The sequence below is a fragment of the Odontesthes bonariensis genome, chromosome 21, assembly GCF_027942865.1.
Source record: "Odontesthes bonariensis isolate fOdoBon6 chromosome 21, fOdoBon6.hap1, whole genome shotgun sequence".
Taxonomy (NCBI): Eukaryota; Metazoa; Chordata; class Actinopteri; order Atheriniformes; family Atherinopsidae; genus Odontesthes; species Odontesthes bonariensis.
The window spans coordinates 7,995,508-8,015,782 of NC_134526.1; the positions used below are offsets into that span (position 1 = coordinate 7,995,508).

General features: G+C 41.3%; 1 protein-coding gene across 1 annotated transcript; it reads left to right on the plus strand.

Annotated features, from left to right (window-relative positions):
* Nucleotides 1-324: 324 nt before the first annotated feature.
* On the plus strand, nucleotides 325-19,577 carry map3k3 (mitogen-activated protein kinase kinase kinase 3). Its single transcript, XM_075453232.1, has 17 exons — nucleotides 325-1,647; nucleotides 5,357-5,437; nucleotides 5,970-6,091; nucleotides 7,103-7,143; nucleotides 7,592-7,691; nucleotides 9,217-9,330; nucleotides 9,543-9,663; nucleotides 10,343-10,476; nucleotides 11,076-11,149; nucleotides 11,378-11,445; nucleotides 11,729-11,824; nucleotides 11,932-12,093; nucleotides 12,693-12,841; nucleotides 13,882-14,013; nucleotides 15,218-15,347; nucleotides 15,497-15,674; nucleotides 17,509-19,577. The coding sequence occupies exons 2-17, from the start codon at nucleotides 5,434-5,436 to the stop codon at nucleotides 17,735-17,737; spliced, it is 1,854 nt and encodes a 617-aa protein (XP_075309347.1). The 5' UTR covers nucleotides 325-1,647; nucleotides 5,357-5,433; the 3' UTR covers nucleotides 17,738-19,577.
* The last annotated feature ends 698 nt before the right edge of the window (nucleotides 19,578-20,275 follow it).

The following is a 20,275-nucleotide window of genomic DNA, read 5'->3' on the forward strand; positions in this document are numbered from 1 at the left end:
CTAGTGAATGTAAATACCACAGAAATGTAATGGAGTAAATAAATGCACTCTGATGCTGCGACTATAATGTAATTTCAGCAAATACTTCTGATTACTTACTAATGAAACAAGTCGACATGTGCCATTTTATGACCTGAGTGCTTGAAATACTTATTTGTAGTATCACCGTTACAATTACTTATTTAGTTTAGGTGGAGTTGTCCTGATGGAGTGAGGCGTAAAGCGAAGAATTTGTAACCTTTTCAGTTGAACGGGAGACGCATCACTGACGTCACCATTGCTCCGCCCCCTTAATAATATTGTGCGCGCTCCAGCCTCCACCAAGTAACAGCGCGTCCCCGCGGCTGCACGGCGCAAATTTAGATAGTTAGCCATCAGAAATTCCCTCGGGGTGGGGGGGCGAGAAAGTCCGTCTTATTAAATAGTTTTTCGGGGACGGAAAGGCAAGCATTTGGAAAGAAAGGACACAACCTCGAAGAACGGTTTTCACGACTTGCTGGAAGCGTAGAAAAACGGGTTCCGGTGACGATATTTCTTCTGTCAGGAAGTTTGACGTATTCGGCTTCCAGATTATTTGTTGCTTTGTTTTGGTTGTGGAAAGTTGTGGACAAACGTCGGTTGCAGAAACTCCAGAGGCCGCGTCGCTGTCTTTTTTACAATATATATCTGATTTCAGTCTTCTTGGATACGCAACTTCAGAGTTTGCAGCTTTGCGAAGCCTGAACATCGATGGACTTTCTCCAACTCCGGCTTCACTTGACATGATCCAGTAAAACAAAGAGAGTTTACACGTATAACGATGTATAATGGTAGTATTTACCAGCTATTGTTCTATCAGTGTGTTTCGTCACTGTTCCAGTCGTCCATGACGTCGCTCATGAATTAAATTAATCTGTATATTTGCTGTAAGCCAGGCCTTATGGTATTGCTGCAAGATTTAGGTTTCTGTCAACATCCGAGTTGCAATGCGACGCATTTATATGCAATGCAATGATAACAAACAGTACATCTCCGGCCTAGAATATTTTGGACTCAAACCTGGCAACACAGACGGGGAAAATCTGCAAAGTTAGCAGGAAAAGAGGCCGTCAAAATCACGGAAATCGTACCGAGTCTCCCTGTGGTGAACTGTACGCACAAATGGATTTCATACAGGCCACACGGTTGCTGTTACACCTTGTCGGGTAGTTTTTGCTTTATATTTATCGCGGCTTTCTGTCTGGGAACAGCCTGAAAACGCGCGCATCCAGTGAGACTTCTGATCATGTTTTGGAAATGTAAGTTTTCCAAAGATCCGAGACTGCAGCGGCGTAGAAGTTTGACTCTGGGCCACAGCTGGAGGAGTTAGATGTAGGCTTTTCCACAGGAACATTCACTCACAGCTCACAGCTGTCCCCGTCCGGTTTCACCACCAGGAAGGACCGTGTGTCTGTGTGTGTGCTCTGGACTTTTGAAAGAAGACGAGCCCCCCGGTATCTGGGGGGGTCAGCCCCGCCATGGCACCCTGTCCGGTGTGTCGGTCTGACCGAGGACACTGATGGACGTGAACGACGGCTGGACCTACTGCGTCATTACAGCCGCGAGACACCGGTGACCAGAGTCTGCCGCGCGCAGAAGTTCGGTCTCGCCCCACACCTGACTGGACAGGTGAGGTTTTGTGAGCAGTGCACGTGACTTAGTTGACAGATGTAAATATTTTTCAGTTTTCACTTATTTTGCAGACCTAGAATTAATCAAATTTAAAGGGTTCATATTCATTTTAAGTTCCCCTCTTATTGGCTGTGTGTTGAGTGGCTTTTTGTGCATTTAAAACGTTCTCCAAGGTTACAAACCCTTGAGTCCACAGCAAACACCATTGTTGCAGTCCAGACTTTTCCTCCTTTTACCACATCACCATGAAAAAAGATATCTGCATAATTTCTACCAGGTGGCGAGTTTGGCACACCTCATTCAGAGAAGGAACAGTTTTCTTGTACAGTACCATTTCAATCAGAGCAGATCTTCCACAAAGAACAGTATGAGAAAAATAGTGTCTTATTCAAACATTAAAGTATATTAAATTCCATAATAAAAGAGTCCAAAATGTTGGCGACTATTTGTAACAAAGCAGATAAATTGTTCTCACTTTTCTATTGGGAAACACTATAAAATACATTCCATTTAGACTTTAAAACAGCTCTGTTGCAGAGATTTATTATTTTCCGCTGTTTTTACAAGGTAGGTTGGCTGGACGTGCAGGATTTTTACACGAACAAACCATCTGCAGTTAAAATGCAAAAATGATTCACAAACTGAAGAGAGAATAATAAACCAACAAACGTATTTGGTTAGAATTGCCTCAGGAGTGTTGAATTAATTGAGTTAATATAGTGAGATTGGCAGCAGGAGTTTCTGGTAGTCGACCCAATAAATGATCTGATTGATTAAGAACATGTAAGTTTGCAGAAGTAATGCATAGTCAGACATTTAGAAGTCAAACACGTGTAAATAAAGGTCTTGATTTGTTCGTTTTAATTATCTTGTTTAACACAGTGAATTAAAAGGTTATAATTGCAGACACGTTGTATAAATGACTAATTGGAAAAACTAAGCTTTGGTTGGTCGACTTGCAATAACACCAGAAATATGAATGATTGACTTTTCTTTATAATAAAATTGTATATTGTAAGAAGCATTAGAAGCAGCATTATTAGGAAATGATGTCCAATACACTGTGGGGTTTGTTCTCATACAGTTTCTTTAATGTGTCATCGATGTAGAGAGGTAACAACTAAACTTATTACCTGGTTGATGATAACAGACTTTGTGCCTCACCACTAGATTATGGACTTCTGAATGAATCCATCCAAAGTTTTTGTGTTCAAAGAATTAGGGTGCTGGTAAACAGCTCAGATCTTTACCAACATATCGCATTCAGCCGCCTTTACAGACACCAGCCGAATTAACGCTGGTCTCACTAACAGTGAATGAAGTATCCATAACTCGTTATCAACCTTCTAATGAAGGGACAGAGTTACTGGACCACAACACTACAAATCCACCTACAACTCAGCTAACTTGGCTCTGGATTGATGGAGAATGATGGTAAAAGAGAAACAGATCAGTATTGTTTGTGCTGTATTTTGAATGATGTGTTAAGAGGAGACAAATTACAGGGTGTGAAGATGTGACAGGTGTTTCCATCCGATCCCACTCAGGTTTAAAGTCCTGTCATAACTGTGTGAAGACCAGGCTGTTAATTGATTTGATTGATCGCTTTTGATTGGCAGTTCAAACTGAGCAGTTCATCTGATTCTTCAGTGGGATGTAGAAAAGTTGCCTGAAACAAAGCTGTCTTTTCCTGCAGACATGTAGCACAAGAAGCCAGAAAAAGTTTCAGCTTTTTCTTACATTTCTTAATGTTGTTGTTAGTTTTCTAAAAATCTTCAAAACTCAGATACACATTTTTAAGGTATTTTCAATGTTTCTTCAGTGAAAACACTGAAAAAGGACATTTTGAAACTCCCGTGTTGCCAAAGCAAGCACCAGCTCTCTGTCGAGATTGCAATATTTAAATGTGGTGGGCTGGTCTAAACCAGAAGCACACGTGCACCTGAAACAGGAGAGACATCAGGCTATGGGAATTTGCTGTGAAGCCAGTGAGCCCAGATGCATCACTGGTCTGGGACAGAGAGGTGTGTGGCTGGGAAAAACAGCCTCAGACTAAACACCTCTCAAAGCAGACAGAAGACTCAGGGCGGAGGAAAATCCATGTAAATCCTGCTAGTCCTAGAAATGCGATACAAGGAAAATACAGCAGGCAAGCTGATTCAATTGGTTGAGAGTAGCCTTGTTCTCAACTGAACTCCCACCTTTCTGTTTGGGATGTAATAAACATCAGTTTAAGTTGGGGAGAGAAGTGGTTGGCTCGACAGTTTGACAGAGAGTTTAGCTTTGGCTTCACTGACTACAACAAAGTGCCCTTACTGATGTTTTTGGGTATGCAGAAGATGATGGATCTATGTTACCTCAAGTGACTTTACGCTGATGAAACGGCGAGAAGCTCCCACTTCTTAAATTTCATGGTATTTCGTGGTGTATAGAATGCCATGAGTATGAACTTGGAAGAGTTGAAAGTCTTTGGCTACGACGCTGTTAGCAGGCCAGTATGAGAGTGGCGGAAGCTTTAAAGCAATGTGGCCACGCTCTGCCGACCACAGACGGACATGCCCGGCATTCCTGTGGGTGATTATTACCCAGAAATCCACAAAGTCAGTGAACTGCCTCAGGTGCCGATGCTGCATACTTTGTGTCCAGAAGTTTACCGCGTCCTCGTTTCTCTCCGAGGCATTTTTCTCCCTCTGACTGTAGTCAGACAGACAGCCTCATTTGCAGGCTCCATCCTCACCTTCTGTGACCTGCCTTTGGTCTCAGTTACGTTTCAAGTTAAAGTTACGTTTCAGCTAAACCTCATCATAGAACTAGTGCACATAGTTGCCTTTTCTTTATTATATTTCATGGAGAATCTTATCTTAATCTTTGGCTTCAAGCTGGTCAGGATAAAATATAACCAGGTTTGCAATGTAGTTAACATAATGTAAATCTTTAAAGAAGAGAGTCAAATCATTTAAAAGCATAAGTTGGTGTACTTGAAGTGCATCTGAATTTAGTTTAAATTGCATGTTTTAATAGTGCAGTTCTGAGGGGAAGCCCTCTCCATTGAAGGAAAATGCCTTGAAATGCAGGGAAAATATTCTTCCTTGTCAACATGAGCAATAGAATTATGACACAGCTCAGATAGGATTTTGCAACTCGTGTGACCAGAGTTGTTTAAAGCTGGTAGATATTTGAAATGGCAGAAAACTCCTCATAAATAACATTCCTCCCATACGAAGTGAGCCAGAGAGATCGCTGCCAGTGCAGCTTGAGTTTCAGCCGTTTCCAATTGTCATTCTTTCTCATGGGCAAACACACATTCTCACATGCGCTGCGCACATTTTCATTCACTCGGGCTTTCGGTTCGAGTAAAATTTAAGGTCTGTATTCTGCGAGCTTAGGTTTCATGCCTGCAAGCTCTAGCATGAGAAGGGCTTTGTGCTGTCAGGGAAAATGAGGTTCTTTTGGTCACTTTGAATGCAATGTTGATTTTTATCGATGCCGTGTAAGAGGAGCACAATACCGCCACTTATGGCTTCTTTGTTGTCATTTTTATCAGTGAGGTGATGATTTATGGTCTGAGGTAGTTGCACACTGACAGATTTTGTAAGACCTGCTGATAACCTTTGTCAAACTGTTCTATCCTGTATGACTGAATCACATCCTTCTGCTCTATCTCCCACAACATTAAACTAATTGATTTCTGTGTTTATCACCTCAGGCTGTAGGTGGTTCAGCACAGCAGGGACAAGAGTCTGACGACTGGTCTGTGGACCCCCGTACGCAGACATCGCCACAATGAGTAAGTCTTCCGAGTCTGATGTTAAACAGAAATTCACCTCGTAGTTTAGGCAGAGCATGATATTAAAACAGACACACACACTCACACCAGTCAGCATCCCTGAGGACAAGGCCTGTACAATCTGCTGCTCCAGACAGTGTCAGGTGAAGGATTGGTTTTTGGCTTTCTCAAGATGGAGGCTGGTTCCCTCAGCTGCCCCGGGGCTTTATGATGTCTGTCCAAGCTACACAATGAGAATGTTTTCTCTTCAAGAGTCAGCACACCCAAGCAGAGCTTGCCCTGAGATCAAACATGGGAACAGGCATATCAAAAACACTGCACTTCTTTCCTGCTTCTAATACCCCATCACAATATAGTGTCAACATGACTGGAAGTAAAGATGACTGACTAATTGCTTACATCCACTTTTTAATGCAAATCGAAGTGCTAACAGTTCTTATCTATCTATCTATCTGTCTTTATACAAAACACACACCACTGATGATCCAGTCTGCTTTAATTCTGTATTTTGTCGACCAACTATCTTCCTCAGATGAAAGGCAGGCTCTCCACTCTATAATGAAGGACTTAGTCGCCCTCCAGATGACGCGACGTCAGCCTTTGTCACCATATGACAACGGCAAACCAAAGACACCAGCACAGGCAAACAGACAGGTACAGCGTCAGCGCGTCACGACTTGCATATTAAGATTGAAAGAAATCATTCAGATTCATAATTCATGATTCAGGTTTTGAACCCAGGTGTTGAATTATGACTTGTGATCGAGGTGTTTACTAAGACTTTGTTCAACTTTGATTGGTCCCTATAAATGTCTCCATGATTGTTTTGACCCATGGCCTCATGGGGGGAAGATCATTTTTTACAAAAATCTAAATAAAGTTTCTTTATGTCCTAAATAATTGGGGTCAAATTCAATTTTGATCTATTTAAAAACGAGCTAAGAGTCTCCCATCCACAAACCTTTCAGCCGGATTTACGATGAGATATGACATCCTTTTAAGTTAATGCAGGCATGAATGGCATTGAATATAGATTTCAATGTGAGTATAGATGCTGAGAAAACTGCTTTTACCCTTATTTTGTATTGGTTTGTCTGAGCCCTGTAACCCAGGTTTAATATCTTTGCAAATATCTTTGGATGGTCAGATGAGAAGCCATGAGGACTTTCTTGGTTTGCAGTTTTCTCAGCTTCTTTTGTGCAAGTTAAACTAGTGGGAAATGTCCTAATTGGTGAGTTTGAGAGGTGCTCACAAGTAAAGTTTGTTACCTTTGGATAGAGCCAAGCGAAATGATCCCTCTGTTTCCAGTCTAAGTTAAGCCAAGCGGATACTGGCTCTTGCTTCATATTTACTTGTTATTAGTCACGAGCCAATCTTCTCCTCTTACTCTCCAAAAAGGCAAAATAAGGGTATTTCTTGAAGGGAAGAATCCTTCCTTGAAAACATAATATTTTCCCCCTGAAAGAGACGATCTTCTCTGCCATCCATATGACCTCAGTTACCCCAGATGTTATGAGGAGAAATGAGTCCTTATGGATGACAAAACAATGAAAGAGGCCTTGTTATCCCTGGGGAAAATCTTTGTGTAAGATCAACTGAAAACATGACACGTGCAAGTCAGTTTTAAAGCTCTTCAGTGCCTCCTTATTTCTTTTTTTCTCTCAGGACGATGTCAGGATAAAGTTTGAGTACTCCGGAGAGAGGAGGTGAGTTAAGTTTGGCTCTTATTTATCTATGTTGTGCATATGTGTGTGTGTGTTTGTGGATATTTTGCATTCATACACAGGAGTACACACTTGTATGCAAGAGACAGAGAGAAAGCAGAAATTTGCACAGGAGACATAAACACGTTCACTTAGGCATGCTGTTTTTGTCACATGTTTCAGTTCATGAGAAAGAGCACGCACTCCAGCACTTAAATCTGACTGGTATGTGAGCTGGAGAATGGAAGGGGAAAGGACTGTGGTTACCATGTAGCTGCCAGCACAAACCACAAATATGCAAGGTGTACTTAGAGGAATCTGCACACCGAAAAAGGAGCTGCTTGTGTGTATTTTGTTTGCACATAAGCATGTAGCTCAAACGCGGCTTCCTTACCAGGTGGTACAAATCTCTTTTAATCTCTCTGTTTGGTTTCTTACTTTTCATGTGTAGGATCTTGATGTTTGGAAGGCCTGTGCAGTTTGAGGAAATTCAACAGAAAGTCATGAGTGTCTTTGGCCAGCCGCTTGACCTGCATTATATAAACAATGAGGTAAAGTGGAGTCCATTTCTCTCAACTATATCTATCTTTATTCAACTCCCTTATCAGCAGTTGTCTTTTTTTTTGTTTTGTTTTGTTAAGGTTTGAAGAAGAACTTGTCCTTCCTACCTATAACAGCAAAATAAGATGTATTAGTCTTTGTTTTGCCTCTCACAGGAACAATTTTCATCTACTAATTGTTTGTCTTTGACACTCACATTTTGACATAGATAATGTTTGTTGATAAATGTTTAACTTTAAAGTTTTAAAGCTCAAGCAGGCTTCTTCTGTACATACATCAGATGAATGTTTGGTTTTCAAAAGCATGGAAGACTATGGAACGTTATCTGCTTTGCACACCGCCAAAACGTCTTTAACAAAATTGGGGCAGGGTTGTGTTTACCACTGCGTAGCACCCCCTCCTCTTTTAACAACAGTCTGTAAACATCTGGAAACCAAGAACACCGGTTGTTGGACCTTTGGGAGATGAGGTCCTCTCATTCTCGTCTGATTATGTATTCTTGCTGCCCAACAGTCCCGGATCTTCTTTGTTGTGTCTTTGTGTTTCATGATGGATCAGATATTTGAAAGGTCTGGGCTGCAGCGGACTAGTCTCACACCTGGACTCTTAGCCATGCTGTTGGAATAGATGCAGAACAGATGTGCAAGTTGGCAGTTCCATAGGCACTAATGCACCCCCATACCATCTGAGATGCAGGCTTTTAAACTGAGACGATTGACAAGCTGGATGGTCCCTCTCTTCTTCAGTCTTGAGGACGCTGCGTCCATCATTTCCAACACAAATTAAGACAGTTTTCCAGTTTGCAGTCCATTTTAAATGAGCTTAGGCCCAGAAAAGACAGTAACGTTTCTGGTTAATCTTCAGACATGGCTTCTTCTTTGCATGGTAGAGCTTTAACCTGCATTTGTGGATGTTCACAGACAATGATTTCTGGAAATATTCCCGAGTCCATGCAGTCATTTCCAGGACAGAATCATGTCTGTTTTTTTTAATGCAGAGCTGCCTGAGGGCCTGAAGATCACAGGCATCCAGTATTTATTTTCATCCGCGTCCTTTGCACAGAGATGCCTTCAGATTCTCTCAATCTTCTGATGATACTCGGTTATGTAGAAGATGACTCAAAGTCTTCACAATTGTACATTGAGGAACATTATATTGAAATTGCTCCACAATTTGTAAATGCAGGTGTCTGCAGATTACTGAACCTCTGCTCATTTTTTCTTCTGAGAGACTCTGCTTCTTTAAAGTCCTCTTTTTATACCAAATCATGTTACTGACCTTTTGCCAATGAACATAATTGGCTGCAACACGTTCGTCCAGCTGGTTTTTAGTTCCTTTTGATGGCCCTGTCCCAGCTTTTTTGGCGTCTGTTGTTGCCGTCAAATTCAAGATAATTTCAATTAAAAATGGGAAAATGTCTCACTTTCAACATTTGGTATGTTCTTTATGTCGTGGTGTGAATATAAAGTTTGTTTGTGAGATTTGCAAATCATTGCACCGTGTTGCGTGTTGCAGATGTCCATCCCTCTGCGAAGTCAGGATGACCTGGACAAAGCAATCGACTTGCTGGACAGAAGTGCCAACATGAAGAGCATCAGGATACTTCTTCTCACTCAGGAGCACAGCAATGTGAGACGAACACTAACCCACTTTGGGCGTGTATTTACATCATATTGTTGCACCACTGCTGTTTCTTCAACTCAGAGCCATATTGTGAAAAATCCAAGTTCCTGATTTCTGTGCATGTACTAACTGGCTTGCTTAGATGAACCAATTTTTTTAGTCATGAGTTAAAACCTGTTCAAATCGCTTCTTCTTTTCTTTTCCCTCCCTAACAACAGGCCTCCTCCCCCTCCCACCATGTACCATGTAAGCAGGTGAGGATCAAGTCCTCCCAGTCCACTGGAGACGTTAGTACAGTGTACCAAGCCTCCGAGCCCAGGGGGCGCCATCTATCAACTGGTTCGTTTCTTTAACTGTCATTCAAAGTCAAATTTTACCGTCAACAACATATTTTACTCCCTGGTTCAAGAGAGGAAATATAGTCATGTTTTTTAGGTAGCTGTTATGCTGTTTTTTTCATTTTTATTGAACTATTTTGATTTTCCCTTCTGTTGCGAATTTCTTCAGTTGTGGCTCTATTTTGATTCCCTTTCATGCAGTGGGTCCTCTTCCCTTTCCTGTTCGCTATTACTAGACGATGCCTGCTGGACTGCATCCAATCAGATTACGAAATGCTATTAGTCTGCTAGACAAGAGGTTTTTGTCCTGAAGAGCAAGAGGACTTTAGAGCTTGACTGTATGACAGCTGCAGGCCATAAATAACTCCTAACTCATTTAAAACAGAATGTCAGCAATCAACACTCTTTTTGTTGTTGTTGTTGTCTTAATTTTTGTATTTCAGGAGGGCGGTAGCTATATCATAGATGTTATTGTATGGATGTGTCCTTGATTTTTGCATCGTCATCTTTGGCTTGGTTGCTTTTGTGCGGTCCATTCTCAGTGTAGAGGAACAAGGTTTTAAAAGCTGAAGCACTCGATATACACCTTTCAGCCATTGAGGCCTTTAAGTTCAGATTACTGAGATAGATTCTTATAGCTACTCTTTTCCTTAATGCTGATAATTTCCATCTGATCCCAGGTTCTCAGAACACAGGGCGAAGTTCGCCGCCTCCTGGCTACGTGCCTGAACGTCAGCAGAGGATCGCCCGCCAAGGTTCATACACCAGCATAAACAGTGAGGGGGAGTTCATCCCCGAGACCAGTGATCAATGCGTGAGTCATTTCTCCTCTATCAGTCTTGGAAATTCATCTTAGACTAGAGTACATGTCTAGGGTTTGTGATCTGTATGATTTGTTTCCCACATAAATGGCTTTTCTTCAAAACTTGCTGAACTTGCTGAACTTGGTAACTTGATTAAAACAACTTTGTGTTTAATGCTTCGTGTATAATTTGAAGTACATGAATCCAGCGTGTCTGGGCGCCACAGGGAGTCTCTAATCTGTGATAGTTACTGCTGTTTCTGTAGTTGACATCTTACAAGCCAATGTGTGTGTGCATAACAGCCTGCAGAGAGGGGCAGGCAAAGCTAAAGCACAGCAGAGAGGCAAGGAAAGGAACTAGATTTTAGCCGGTCTTCTTTGCACGATGACTAACTTCTACCTCGGTGAAGTTTTATGGACCGTGCTGCTAAATCTTGGCTGATATTGAGAGATTTAGTGCTGGATTAAGAAATTACATAGACTTGCAGAAAATATTTCCTCATCCAGACACTGTCAGTTTAGCTGTCATACAAAAAAGCAAAGTTTTCAGAAATGCGAACACAAAGCATGCCTGCATACTCAAAGCCTCATCTCCATTGTGCTCTGCACAGGTGCTGGATCCCTGGAGCAGTGCAGAGAATTCAGTTTCTGGAAGCTGTCAGTCTCTGGACAGCAACTCAGACAGGTGATGCACAAACTCTATCTCTTATAAAAGCAACATTGATTGTTTACGCCGCCAGTCAGGAAGTTGCCACTGGTGGCACACTGTTAAATCTTTTAATTATGTTCACGTAATTAATGTTGGCCAAATCTGAATACATGCAGCCTGTTTTTTGTTAATAACCAAAGGGAAGCAGTTTGAGAAGGCCCTTAACATTTTTTGCTCCGCCTCCTGTTTTCTCCTCACTTACAGCCCCTCAATGAGGAAGTCTCGCATGCACAGAGCTAAGAGTGTCCCAGATAATCGGCAAGAGTGCTCCGGTGAGAGAAAAGGCCCCAACTTTTCCAAAAACAATACAGAAATGTTGTATAGATGCAGTAATCATCTTATTATTTTTTTTTATTTATTTATTTTCCACTTGTCTTGTCCAGCATTATGGCAGCAGAATGGCAGTAATCATCTTATTATTATTCTATTTTTATTTTCTATTATTATTATTTATTTTTTATTTATTTATTTTCCACTTGTCGTGTCCAGCATTATGGCAGCAGAATGGCAGTAATCATCTTATTATAAGACTTGTGAATCTTTGTCTGCTTTCAGACAGGGAGAACCAAGTATATGACAGGGTAGCAGGAAAGGGAGGCACCTATCCTCGGAGGTACCATGTTTCCCTGCATTATAAGGACCATAGTGAAGGTAAGGTTAATGATTGATTGATTTACATCTTAATATCACCTCTTTCAGTGTTTTCCATTTGTCATTTCATATTAATCCCAGCTACTCTCTTCTCTTGCGTCCTCCAGGTCGTCGAACCTTTCCTCGCATTCGTCGCCCTCAGGGGAACTTGTTCACTTTGGTGCCCTCAAGGCGGTCGCTCAACGGCAGCGAGGAGAGTCTGGGCAGCTGGCAGCTGGTCGACACACAAGGCAGGCTGCGTCCCCAGGATCGCTCTGTTGCCCATAAATGTGAGTACTGATCCAGCATGAAATCTTATCAAAACAGTTATGAAAACCTTCTTAGATTTGTACTTGAACTTTGTCTGGAGATCATATCTGATGGTATCCACCCAATTCATAAAATATGCAGAGAATAAGAACCTCAATTAAGCAAATTCAGAGTATATAATTTGTAACATGTGTACTTGTGGCTTAAGATGATCAAATATATGCAAACAGATGGCACCTGCAGCGTAAACTGTGGTTTTATTTAACAGTCATTGACTAAAAGGAAAAAGCCATTCATAACACCTTGAGTTTGGGAATTAATTCTTCAACTTTTAATTTATAACTCGTGTCACACTGTTGATAGACATCATGCAGAGCTCACCAGTTATTTTGTCATCCCAAACTGCAGTGCTGCTACATGACAGGAGGAAATAACTTGCATCATTTCTAAACTCGAAACAGTTATAGTTGTACTAAGAGTTCATATATGATCTTCATATGAAAAAGGTATTTCTTCAAAAAACAAAAAGGCATTTTGGAGAGAATTACCGTTGTATGTAAAACTGCGTATCTGCTGGAAAACATAGATGACCAACTGAGTGTGTGATTTCTCCCCCCAGCCCCCAGTGCTCCTGTGACGTGGCGTCGGGGAAAGCTTCTTGGCCAGGGTGCATTTGGCCGGGTTTACCTGTGTTATGATGTGGATACTGGGAGAGAGTTGGCTGCCAAGCAAGTCCAGTTTGATCCTGACAGTCCAGAGACCAGCAAGGTGAGATGTTTGCTGTTTAGATGCACAGTTAACTTCATTCATGTTTCTGTTGGGAGTGGACTTCACCCTGGCTTTGTCTTTCCTTTCCTATGGCACAAACTTCAGTTCACATCACATGTCCATGCAGATATTTTTGCTGCCCCTGGTTGCAGATTAAAATTCTGCTGTTTTCGAGGGGAAAATTAATCAAGTTACTTAGACTTTGCATTACTTAGACTTTCTTTTCCTGTATGTTTTTTGTCAAACATAAAACACACGCATATAAATGAATAACATTTATGTTTTATGCTGGAATGCAGATAGTTAGCATGACTGGCTGAGCAGGGGATTAATGAGTCAACAATCTAAAGACCATTGATCCAGATATAGGTCACAAAGACAAACATGATTGTATTCCTCTACACTGAAATAAAACAATCAATCTGCCAGAAAGGCATTAAGTCATCGAAGAAGTGGATCACATCGTAGAGGTTTCCTTTCCTCCTTCAACTTCTCTAATTTAAAGCCTTTTCCTGTTAGTCGTGGAGAAAACATGCACTGTCACTTCCTGTATTCTGGAGGTGCTGAGTATTGCAGTGGTAATGGAGTCTGATGGGTCAGCGCTGCCCTGACCTCCAGTCACCCTTTCACACCCCCACTCCCACCCCCAGCCTGTAGCAGATGTGAATCAGTTGTTACACTGAGCGCCGTGTCTCTGAGTTGGGACTCTGGGATTACTTTATGTCTCTCTGACTTCCCTTCTCTCCTCTGTTTCTGTTGTGGTCTCATTCTCTGAGGTAAACACAGGAACTACTTTTGGGAAACTGCTATCAGCTTTCATTTACTCTGCTGAAGTTTGTGCTTTTGGCAGCGTCTGCATGCAGTCAGAATCGACTCTTTGTCCTCTCATGTTTATGCTTACATTTGTTTGTGATCAGTTGAAAGTAATATGATAAAGTCGAGGGGCCAAAAAAAATTTTTTTTTGTGCAAATGAAAACAGTAAATGAATTAAGAATAAATACATTTTGTTTCATTTCATACTTTTCAATGTATGTAACAGGAGGTCAGTGCTTTGGAGTGCGAAATCCAGCTGCTGAAGAATCTGCATCATGAGCGCATCGTTCAGTACTACGGCTGTTTGAGGGACCACAATGAGAAGACCCTCACTATTTTCATGGAGTACATGCCGGGGGTGAGTGCCATCTCTCAAGTCACAGGTTCAACTAAGCCACAGAGTTCTGATTGTTTTTGCACGTCAAAACTCAGAAGTCTGTCCCATAAAAGCACTCTCAGTGTTCAGTTTTGTTGGTTGTGATATGGAAAAAGGTTAGCTTTAAACTCGGATAACTCGACCTGTAACATTCTGTAAAAGCAGTAAAGACACAAGGAACTTTACATTGAGGAGTTGATTTAACAGTTTTAGGGTTACTTTTCTATATATTTGTTTGTATTATTTTTCCTGAAACCTGTTAGAGACAGCAGTTTTGGTCTTGTTTGATATATAGTGAGATAAGGAGACATTGAGGCTTCACTACACGACTCCGTATATCTTTTTAAACTGATATTTATATCAGAAAAAAAATATCTGTGCAGATGAGAAGGCAGAAATTCTCACAAACGCATAACTAATCATGCCAGCAGGTGCCCATAAAGCCTTTTATTAACAAGACTTCAAAATACAAATGAAGAACTTTCAGAGAAAGCCGATTCTGCTCGGGCGAAAACTTCAGAACCAGAACGGTAGTTTGTGTAACTGTGAAACCAAAAGACTAATGCAATTTGTATCCGTGGAAAGAAGAATGTTGTAGAGTTGTTGCTCAGTCTGATGCTACAGTGCCTAGGTGCCCTTGTTGTTATAGTTTCCAAGGGACACTCACTACACAGTGCAACAGCGGGCTTACACGCTGCACACGGATACACTGAAAACAAAAAAAAAAATCTTCATTTTGGAAAGGGTCTTTAAAGACTATCCCTTTCTTCAGACTAAAATCCCCTTTAACATGTACATGGGAGCAGAAGAAAAGTCTGTTTTGCAGAATATCAGTGTTGGTGTGGACAGGGCCCAGTTTAACATGGTTGGGTCAGGTTTGTGGTCTTCACTCCTGCTTGCACTCGCATTGTGGTGGCTGAAAGGTGTGCAGTGATGTGTAAAATCTCCTAAAAGTGTGCTCATTTGTCTCGAGTCCAAGACAATAAGGTATCCTGTATTTGATCTCCTTTATTCCCTGAGTGCCTGTCATCTTTGTCACACGCGTTTTAATTCACGGTAGCATCTGTTCTGCACTTCTGTTTTACCTCTCACAATCATTGTAGCTGATTATGATAATCATGAAATACCATAATACTGTCTGTCTGTGAAGCAGTTCATTGTCAACCCTGTGCTTTCTCCCTGTCAGGGTTCAGTCAAAGATCAGCTGAAGGCCTACGGGGCCCTGACAGAAAATGTGACCCGAAAGTACACTAGGCAGATCTTGGAGGGCATGTCCTATCTGCACAGCAACATGATCGTGCACAGAGACATCAAAGGTAGCGCTGTTTAACTTTACATGACCGAGAAGTGCATTTTTTACTGTTTGGACGGCAATTTGTTTCTCAGATGTTTGAGTCTTGCCATGTGTGGAGGAGAATTGGTGACATATAACATTTGCATCTTCTGTGACAACTGTGGCCCTCAGGCGCCAACATCCTGCGGGATTCAGCGGGAAACGTAAAACTTGGAGATTTTGGCGCCAGCAAGAGGCTTCAGACCATCTGCATGTCTGGCACCGGCATCCGCTCTGTGACCGGCACCCCCTACTGGATGAGTCCGGAAGTGATCAGTGGAGAGGGCTACGGCAGGAAGGCTGATGTCTGGTAAGAGCAGGAGAGTCAGTTCCTGCTTGATGAGGCAGTTGTAGCTCTGCTGATGCTGAGTCTGGCATGATGGGGCAGAAACCAACTGAATGCTTGCAAACATTTATTAGCTACTTAAAGAAGACAAAATATTATTATTCTTAAGGATTTCTATCATTTATATTTAGACAACAACTGTTTTTGTTTTTATAATAGTGTGTTAAGTTCACTGTACTTCTTCTGCATTACATTCCTTTTGCAGCTGTAGCCTTTTAGCCTTTTAGCCTTTTAGTATAGATCAAGATCATTTTGCTAAACCTTCATCTCTAAGTAGATGTTTGATATAAACTGGCAAGAATCCTGTTCACGAGTCTGATGTTTCACATAATCAAGGACGAGCGTTGCAGAGGTGTGTTGCCTATCGTCTCAGAAATGTTCATAAATTCTCTTTTTACTATGATAAAAATGGAAATTCCAAGACGTAGAGAAGTCCTAAACAGATTAAACGATGTCAGTGTTGACTTTGTAAGCTTGAGAATAAATTGAAACATTAGAAAGTACGATGTCTTTCATCATAGTACAGTCACATTATTTAGTTTACATCTCAAACATTGAAGTAGGTTTAAGTGGGCAGGACCTCCCTGAATAGGATTTAATCATTAATGCTTTAAAGATAATAATCCAGTGACACTATAATATAATTTCTGTAGGATTATTTTTGCATAATAACTACCTGTGCAGCAACTTAAGTTTTAATGCAAGACTCCTCCTTATATGAATTATGCCTGATCCATGTGACACCTCTGTCATAAAAGTATCAGTGTGACCATGGCAACTGTATACAGCCATACACATGAATTTGTTGTTATGTTGACCAGAGGCCACAAAAATGCCAAGCAACCCCAACGAAAAAAACTCTGGTGCAGGGCAGGAAACCAAAGTCGTCAAGTTGCGGTATCTCTGCCCCCCGGGTGCTCCAGGGCAGTTTCAGAGGCTGTGCACGACCAAAAGTCAATGTACCTTTGTTATTAGCATTCCCAGGCCCGTCGTCAGAAGCATGTAGTTTTAAGCTTGACAAACGTCTCTTGTGTTCCTTTGAAGATGATGAAATATCTTCCACCACACACCACAGTAAGCTGGGCTGTAGCTGCACCGTGAATGTAGATCCAGTGAAGATGGGACTTTTGTTGCTGAAGAGGAAAGTTATGTCTGCTCTTACTGCTGGAATGATGCAAACACTTCTGCAACTGAGAAAGAAGCTAATGCATGTAAACACATGTTTTATGGCTTTTTACATCTGAAATAGCTACAAGAAACAGCTTGACTGAAAATACTCGACTGAACATCTCTCATTAAAAACACTTTGAAATAGGAACATAGTTGAAGTACACGACTGAGGGCTGGCATGTCGAGACCTGAATATAAAGATGGAAAAATACAGATGTATTACTCTGTAAATGGCAGGAAGCTTGAGCTTTTTTTTCGTTTTGAAAAAACTAATAGCCAACAGTTTGTTCCACCGTCCCACTCACAGGTGAGACAGCGTTGCCTTGTGCAATCTCTCCGGATGAGTGATGTGGCTGAATGTCAGTCAAACGAGTTGTTACAGATTCGGTATGCGTGAGGTTCTCAGCCCATGCTGGAGGGAGAGCAATGCTCCAAAGAGGGCTTGTACCTCCCCAACAGGTGGAGGAGTTCCTCCACAAACAGTAGTGAGAAGGTTTAAACTGAAAACATTCCTTCGTAGCATCACTGTTGTGGAATTTAGGCCAAATATTTCGTATTTGTTTCAGCTTGTTACGTGACTCCACTGCCAGTTGAAATGAAGCAATAACAATCGTTCATTTTTTTGCAGGAGCCTCGGTTGTACAGTCGTTGAGATGCTCACAGAAAAGCCTCCGTGGGCAGAATATGAGGCAATGGCCGCCATATTCAAGATCGCCACCCAGCCGACCAACCCGCTGCTTCCCTCGCACACCTCTGACCAGGCTCGGGACTTTATCCGCTGCATCTTTGTGGAGGCCAAACACAGGCCTAGTGCCGAGGAGCTGCTCAGACATCCCTTCTCCCAGATTCTGTGCTGAGACCCGTCTGGATTCGAGACTTTAACCGCAGTGTTGCACAGAGCTCCTGCAGAAGTATCTGTAAGCTTTGGGGAGTCACGCAGATGTCCGTGTTAAGTCCACTGAGCCTCCTCTGTTATTCAGATGCTTCAAAGGAGACTCAGTCTCCAAATACGTTTTTTTCACACAGTGCCTCAAAAACCAATGACAGTATGTGCTCTTATAAGGGTGTCCACAAGGGGGAAACATAGGTTAAGTGTCTGATGGGCAATAAATGCCGGCGAAACAAACTCCAAAGGCGGCGTTGTCCAGCCATCACTGGTGCACCAGTTGTTTACATTCACATACAGTTATGAGAAATACCAGAAATCCTTCAAATGTCTTATTTAAACATTTAGCAATGCACAATTTTAAAAGCTGCAACAGGCCTTAAACTCAAGTGTGCCAAGGGTATTTTTTCTTATTTTTTTGTTGTACAAACAAATGCTTCAAACCTCAAGTTTTAATGAAAGCTACTTCAGTGAATCATTGGATTTCAGTACAATGTGGATCAAATAGTCTTACAAAGTATGAGAATGACATGTAAGAGAAAAGGAGGGCGACAATGGATTATTGTCCTGTAATTTTTTCCTCTTTTGTCTCCTTCTGCCTTTTGCTGCATCGTAACTTCCTCTACCGAGCCTCCTCCTCTTGTTACTCTGCAGTATCAGATGCTCTCAGCTTAAATGTGCCAAAACAAGGACAGATAGAACACTGTCCAGTAAAGCAGATGATATGTACGGTTATAGTTTGTACAAACTAAGGCTTGAAATGGAAATGACTTCTATTTCTTTGCCTGTTCATGTGTTTCTGGCCCAAGCATCCCTGACTGAGAAGCTTAAAGATCATTTTAAATCAGATGCACTTTTATGTTAAATGAATGTTTTGGGGATTCCTTAGAATTTGATTTTCTTTTTTCTTTACTTCTAATGTGAAGATTCTTTCACTTATTTATATCCCCATGTCATTCCAAGTAGATATTATAAGGAGATATATATATATGTATAAATATATTTTTTATATTTAGACTGTATCAAATCAAATGATACTTTCAAGACATACTGTTGTTTAAAGAAAATCATTGAAAGCAGCTGGTTTTGCAGACATAATTGAGGTATATAAATGAGAATTGGGTGGAAAACTAACTCTGACTGCCTGGCTCTTGCTTCAGTGCAATTTTTTCCCCACACATCCTTAGCTATACATTTGTATATATCGGACAGTTTTGCCTGACAGGTTATGGAAACTTTGCATCACTGTTCTTACTGCTTCACCACATCTATAAAGACTTATGAAAGAAACCTTTGAATATACACACATTTCTAATAGAATAAACTGTGGTGGATTCTTTGTGATCTCAGTATCATTAAAGCATAACTAAGGGGTGTATGTGCCAAAGACAAGCCGGATCAGAGCCAGTGTTTTATGTCAGAGTTTGCTGTTCAACCCAGACGACGACTTTGTTTATCCCAGGGTTCAGACAACATGTCCAGTATTAAGTAGCCTCCTGGACAAAGGGCTCGCTGTTGCATTAAAGCTAATCCAAGAATGTTTCAATGTGGCTGCTACATGCTAAAGGCAGCTAGACAATGTTCAGCTTGAAAATTATGCAGTTATTAAAAGAAGGGACCCTGGGATAAGCAAAGGAACTCAAGCTAGTTGTTTAGAAATTTATATCAATGTACAATACGTATCATGACATGACTTGCAGTGCAACGTCTAATGTATCAAATTTATTTTACAACAAGAAAAGAATAGTATGTTATATATATGTATATTACATGTCCTCTTTCCAAATCAAATAAATTGTTTTTAAATTGAAGCTTGCTTAGGACAGCAGTGGCCTGTCCAGACTCACTGAGTCCTGCAAATGAAGGGAAACAGAAGACTGAGCTCACTATTGGCAGTAAGAAGCTATTTGATTGATGTACTCGTTTTTCCTTTCTCTCACTCCCTCATTTAGTCCCATCCTCTCTTTTTACTCTTTCTCTCTTCAAATGAGGAAAAACAGGAGGCAGTCACAGGAAGAAGAGATTTCTATGGCCGTGTCTGCCTGCGAGGGGGGGAAGTCGGACTGTATCAAACAAAGGGCCTTTTTCTTGAACTGGTGTGATGCAGTAATTCTTTCTCTGGGCTTGTTTTTTATCGCCTTAATGAACTGATTCGCCAGATTGTCCCCCCTTTTTTTTTTTTTTTTTGCTACACAAAGGTGACTGAAAGCTGGGAAGATTGTTACAGCTGAGAACTGGATTGAATTTATTCTCTTATCAAAACATATTGGTTTCTGTTGAACATTTTCTTTTTGTCCATGAAACAAAATATCCAAGCAACCATTAACACGATACACTTTGGTACAGATATTCATCATCCTTAGAGGCTGAATCCAGCTCCCACTTTCATTTGTGGCGTTTGTGTGTGCGTGTCGGGGAAATGTGTAATCGTTCACCTGAAGAACTGCAGCCATATTTGATGGATCATTCGTGCCCTCATCGAGCTGACTTGTAATAACTTCAGTGATTC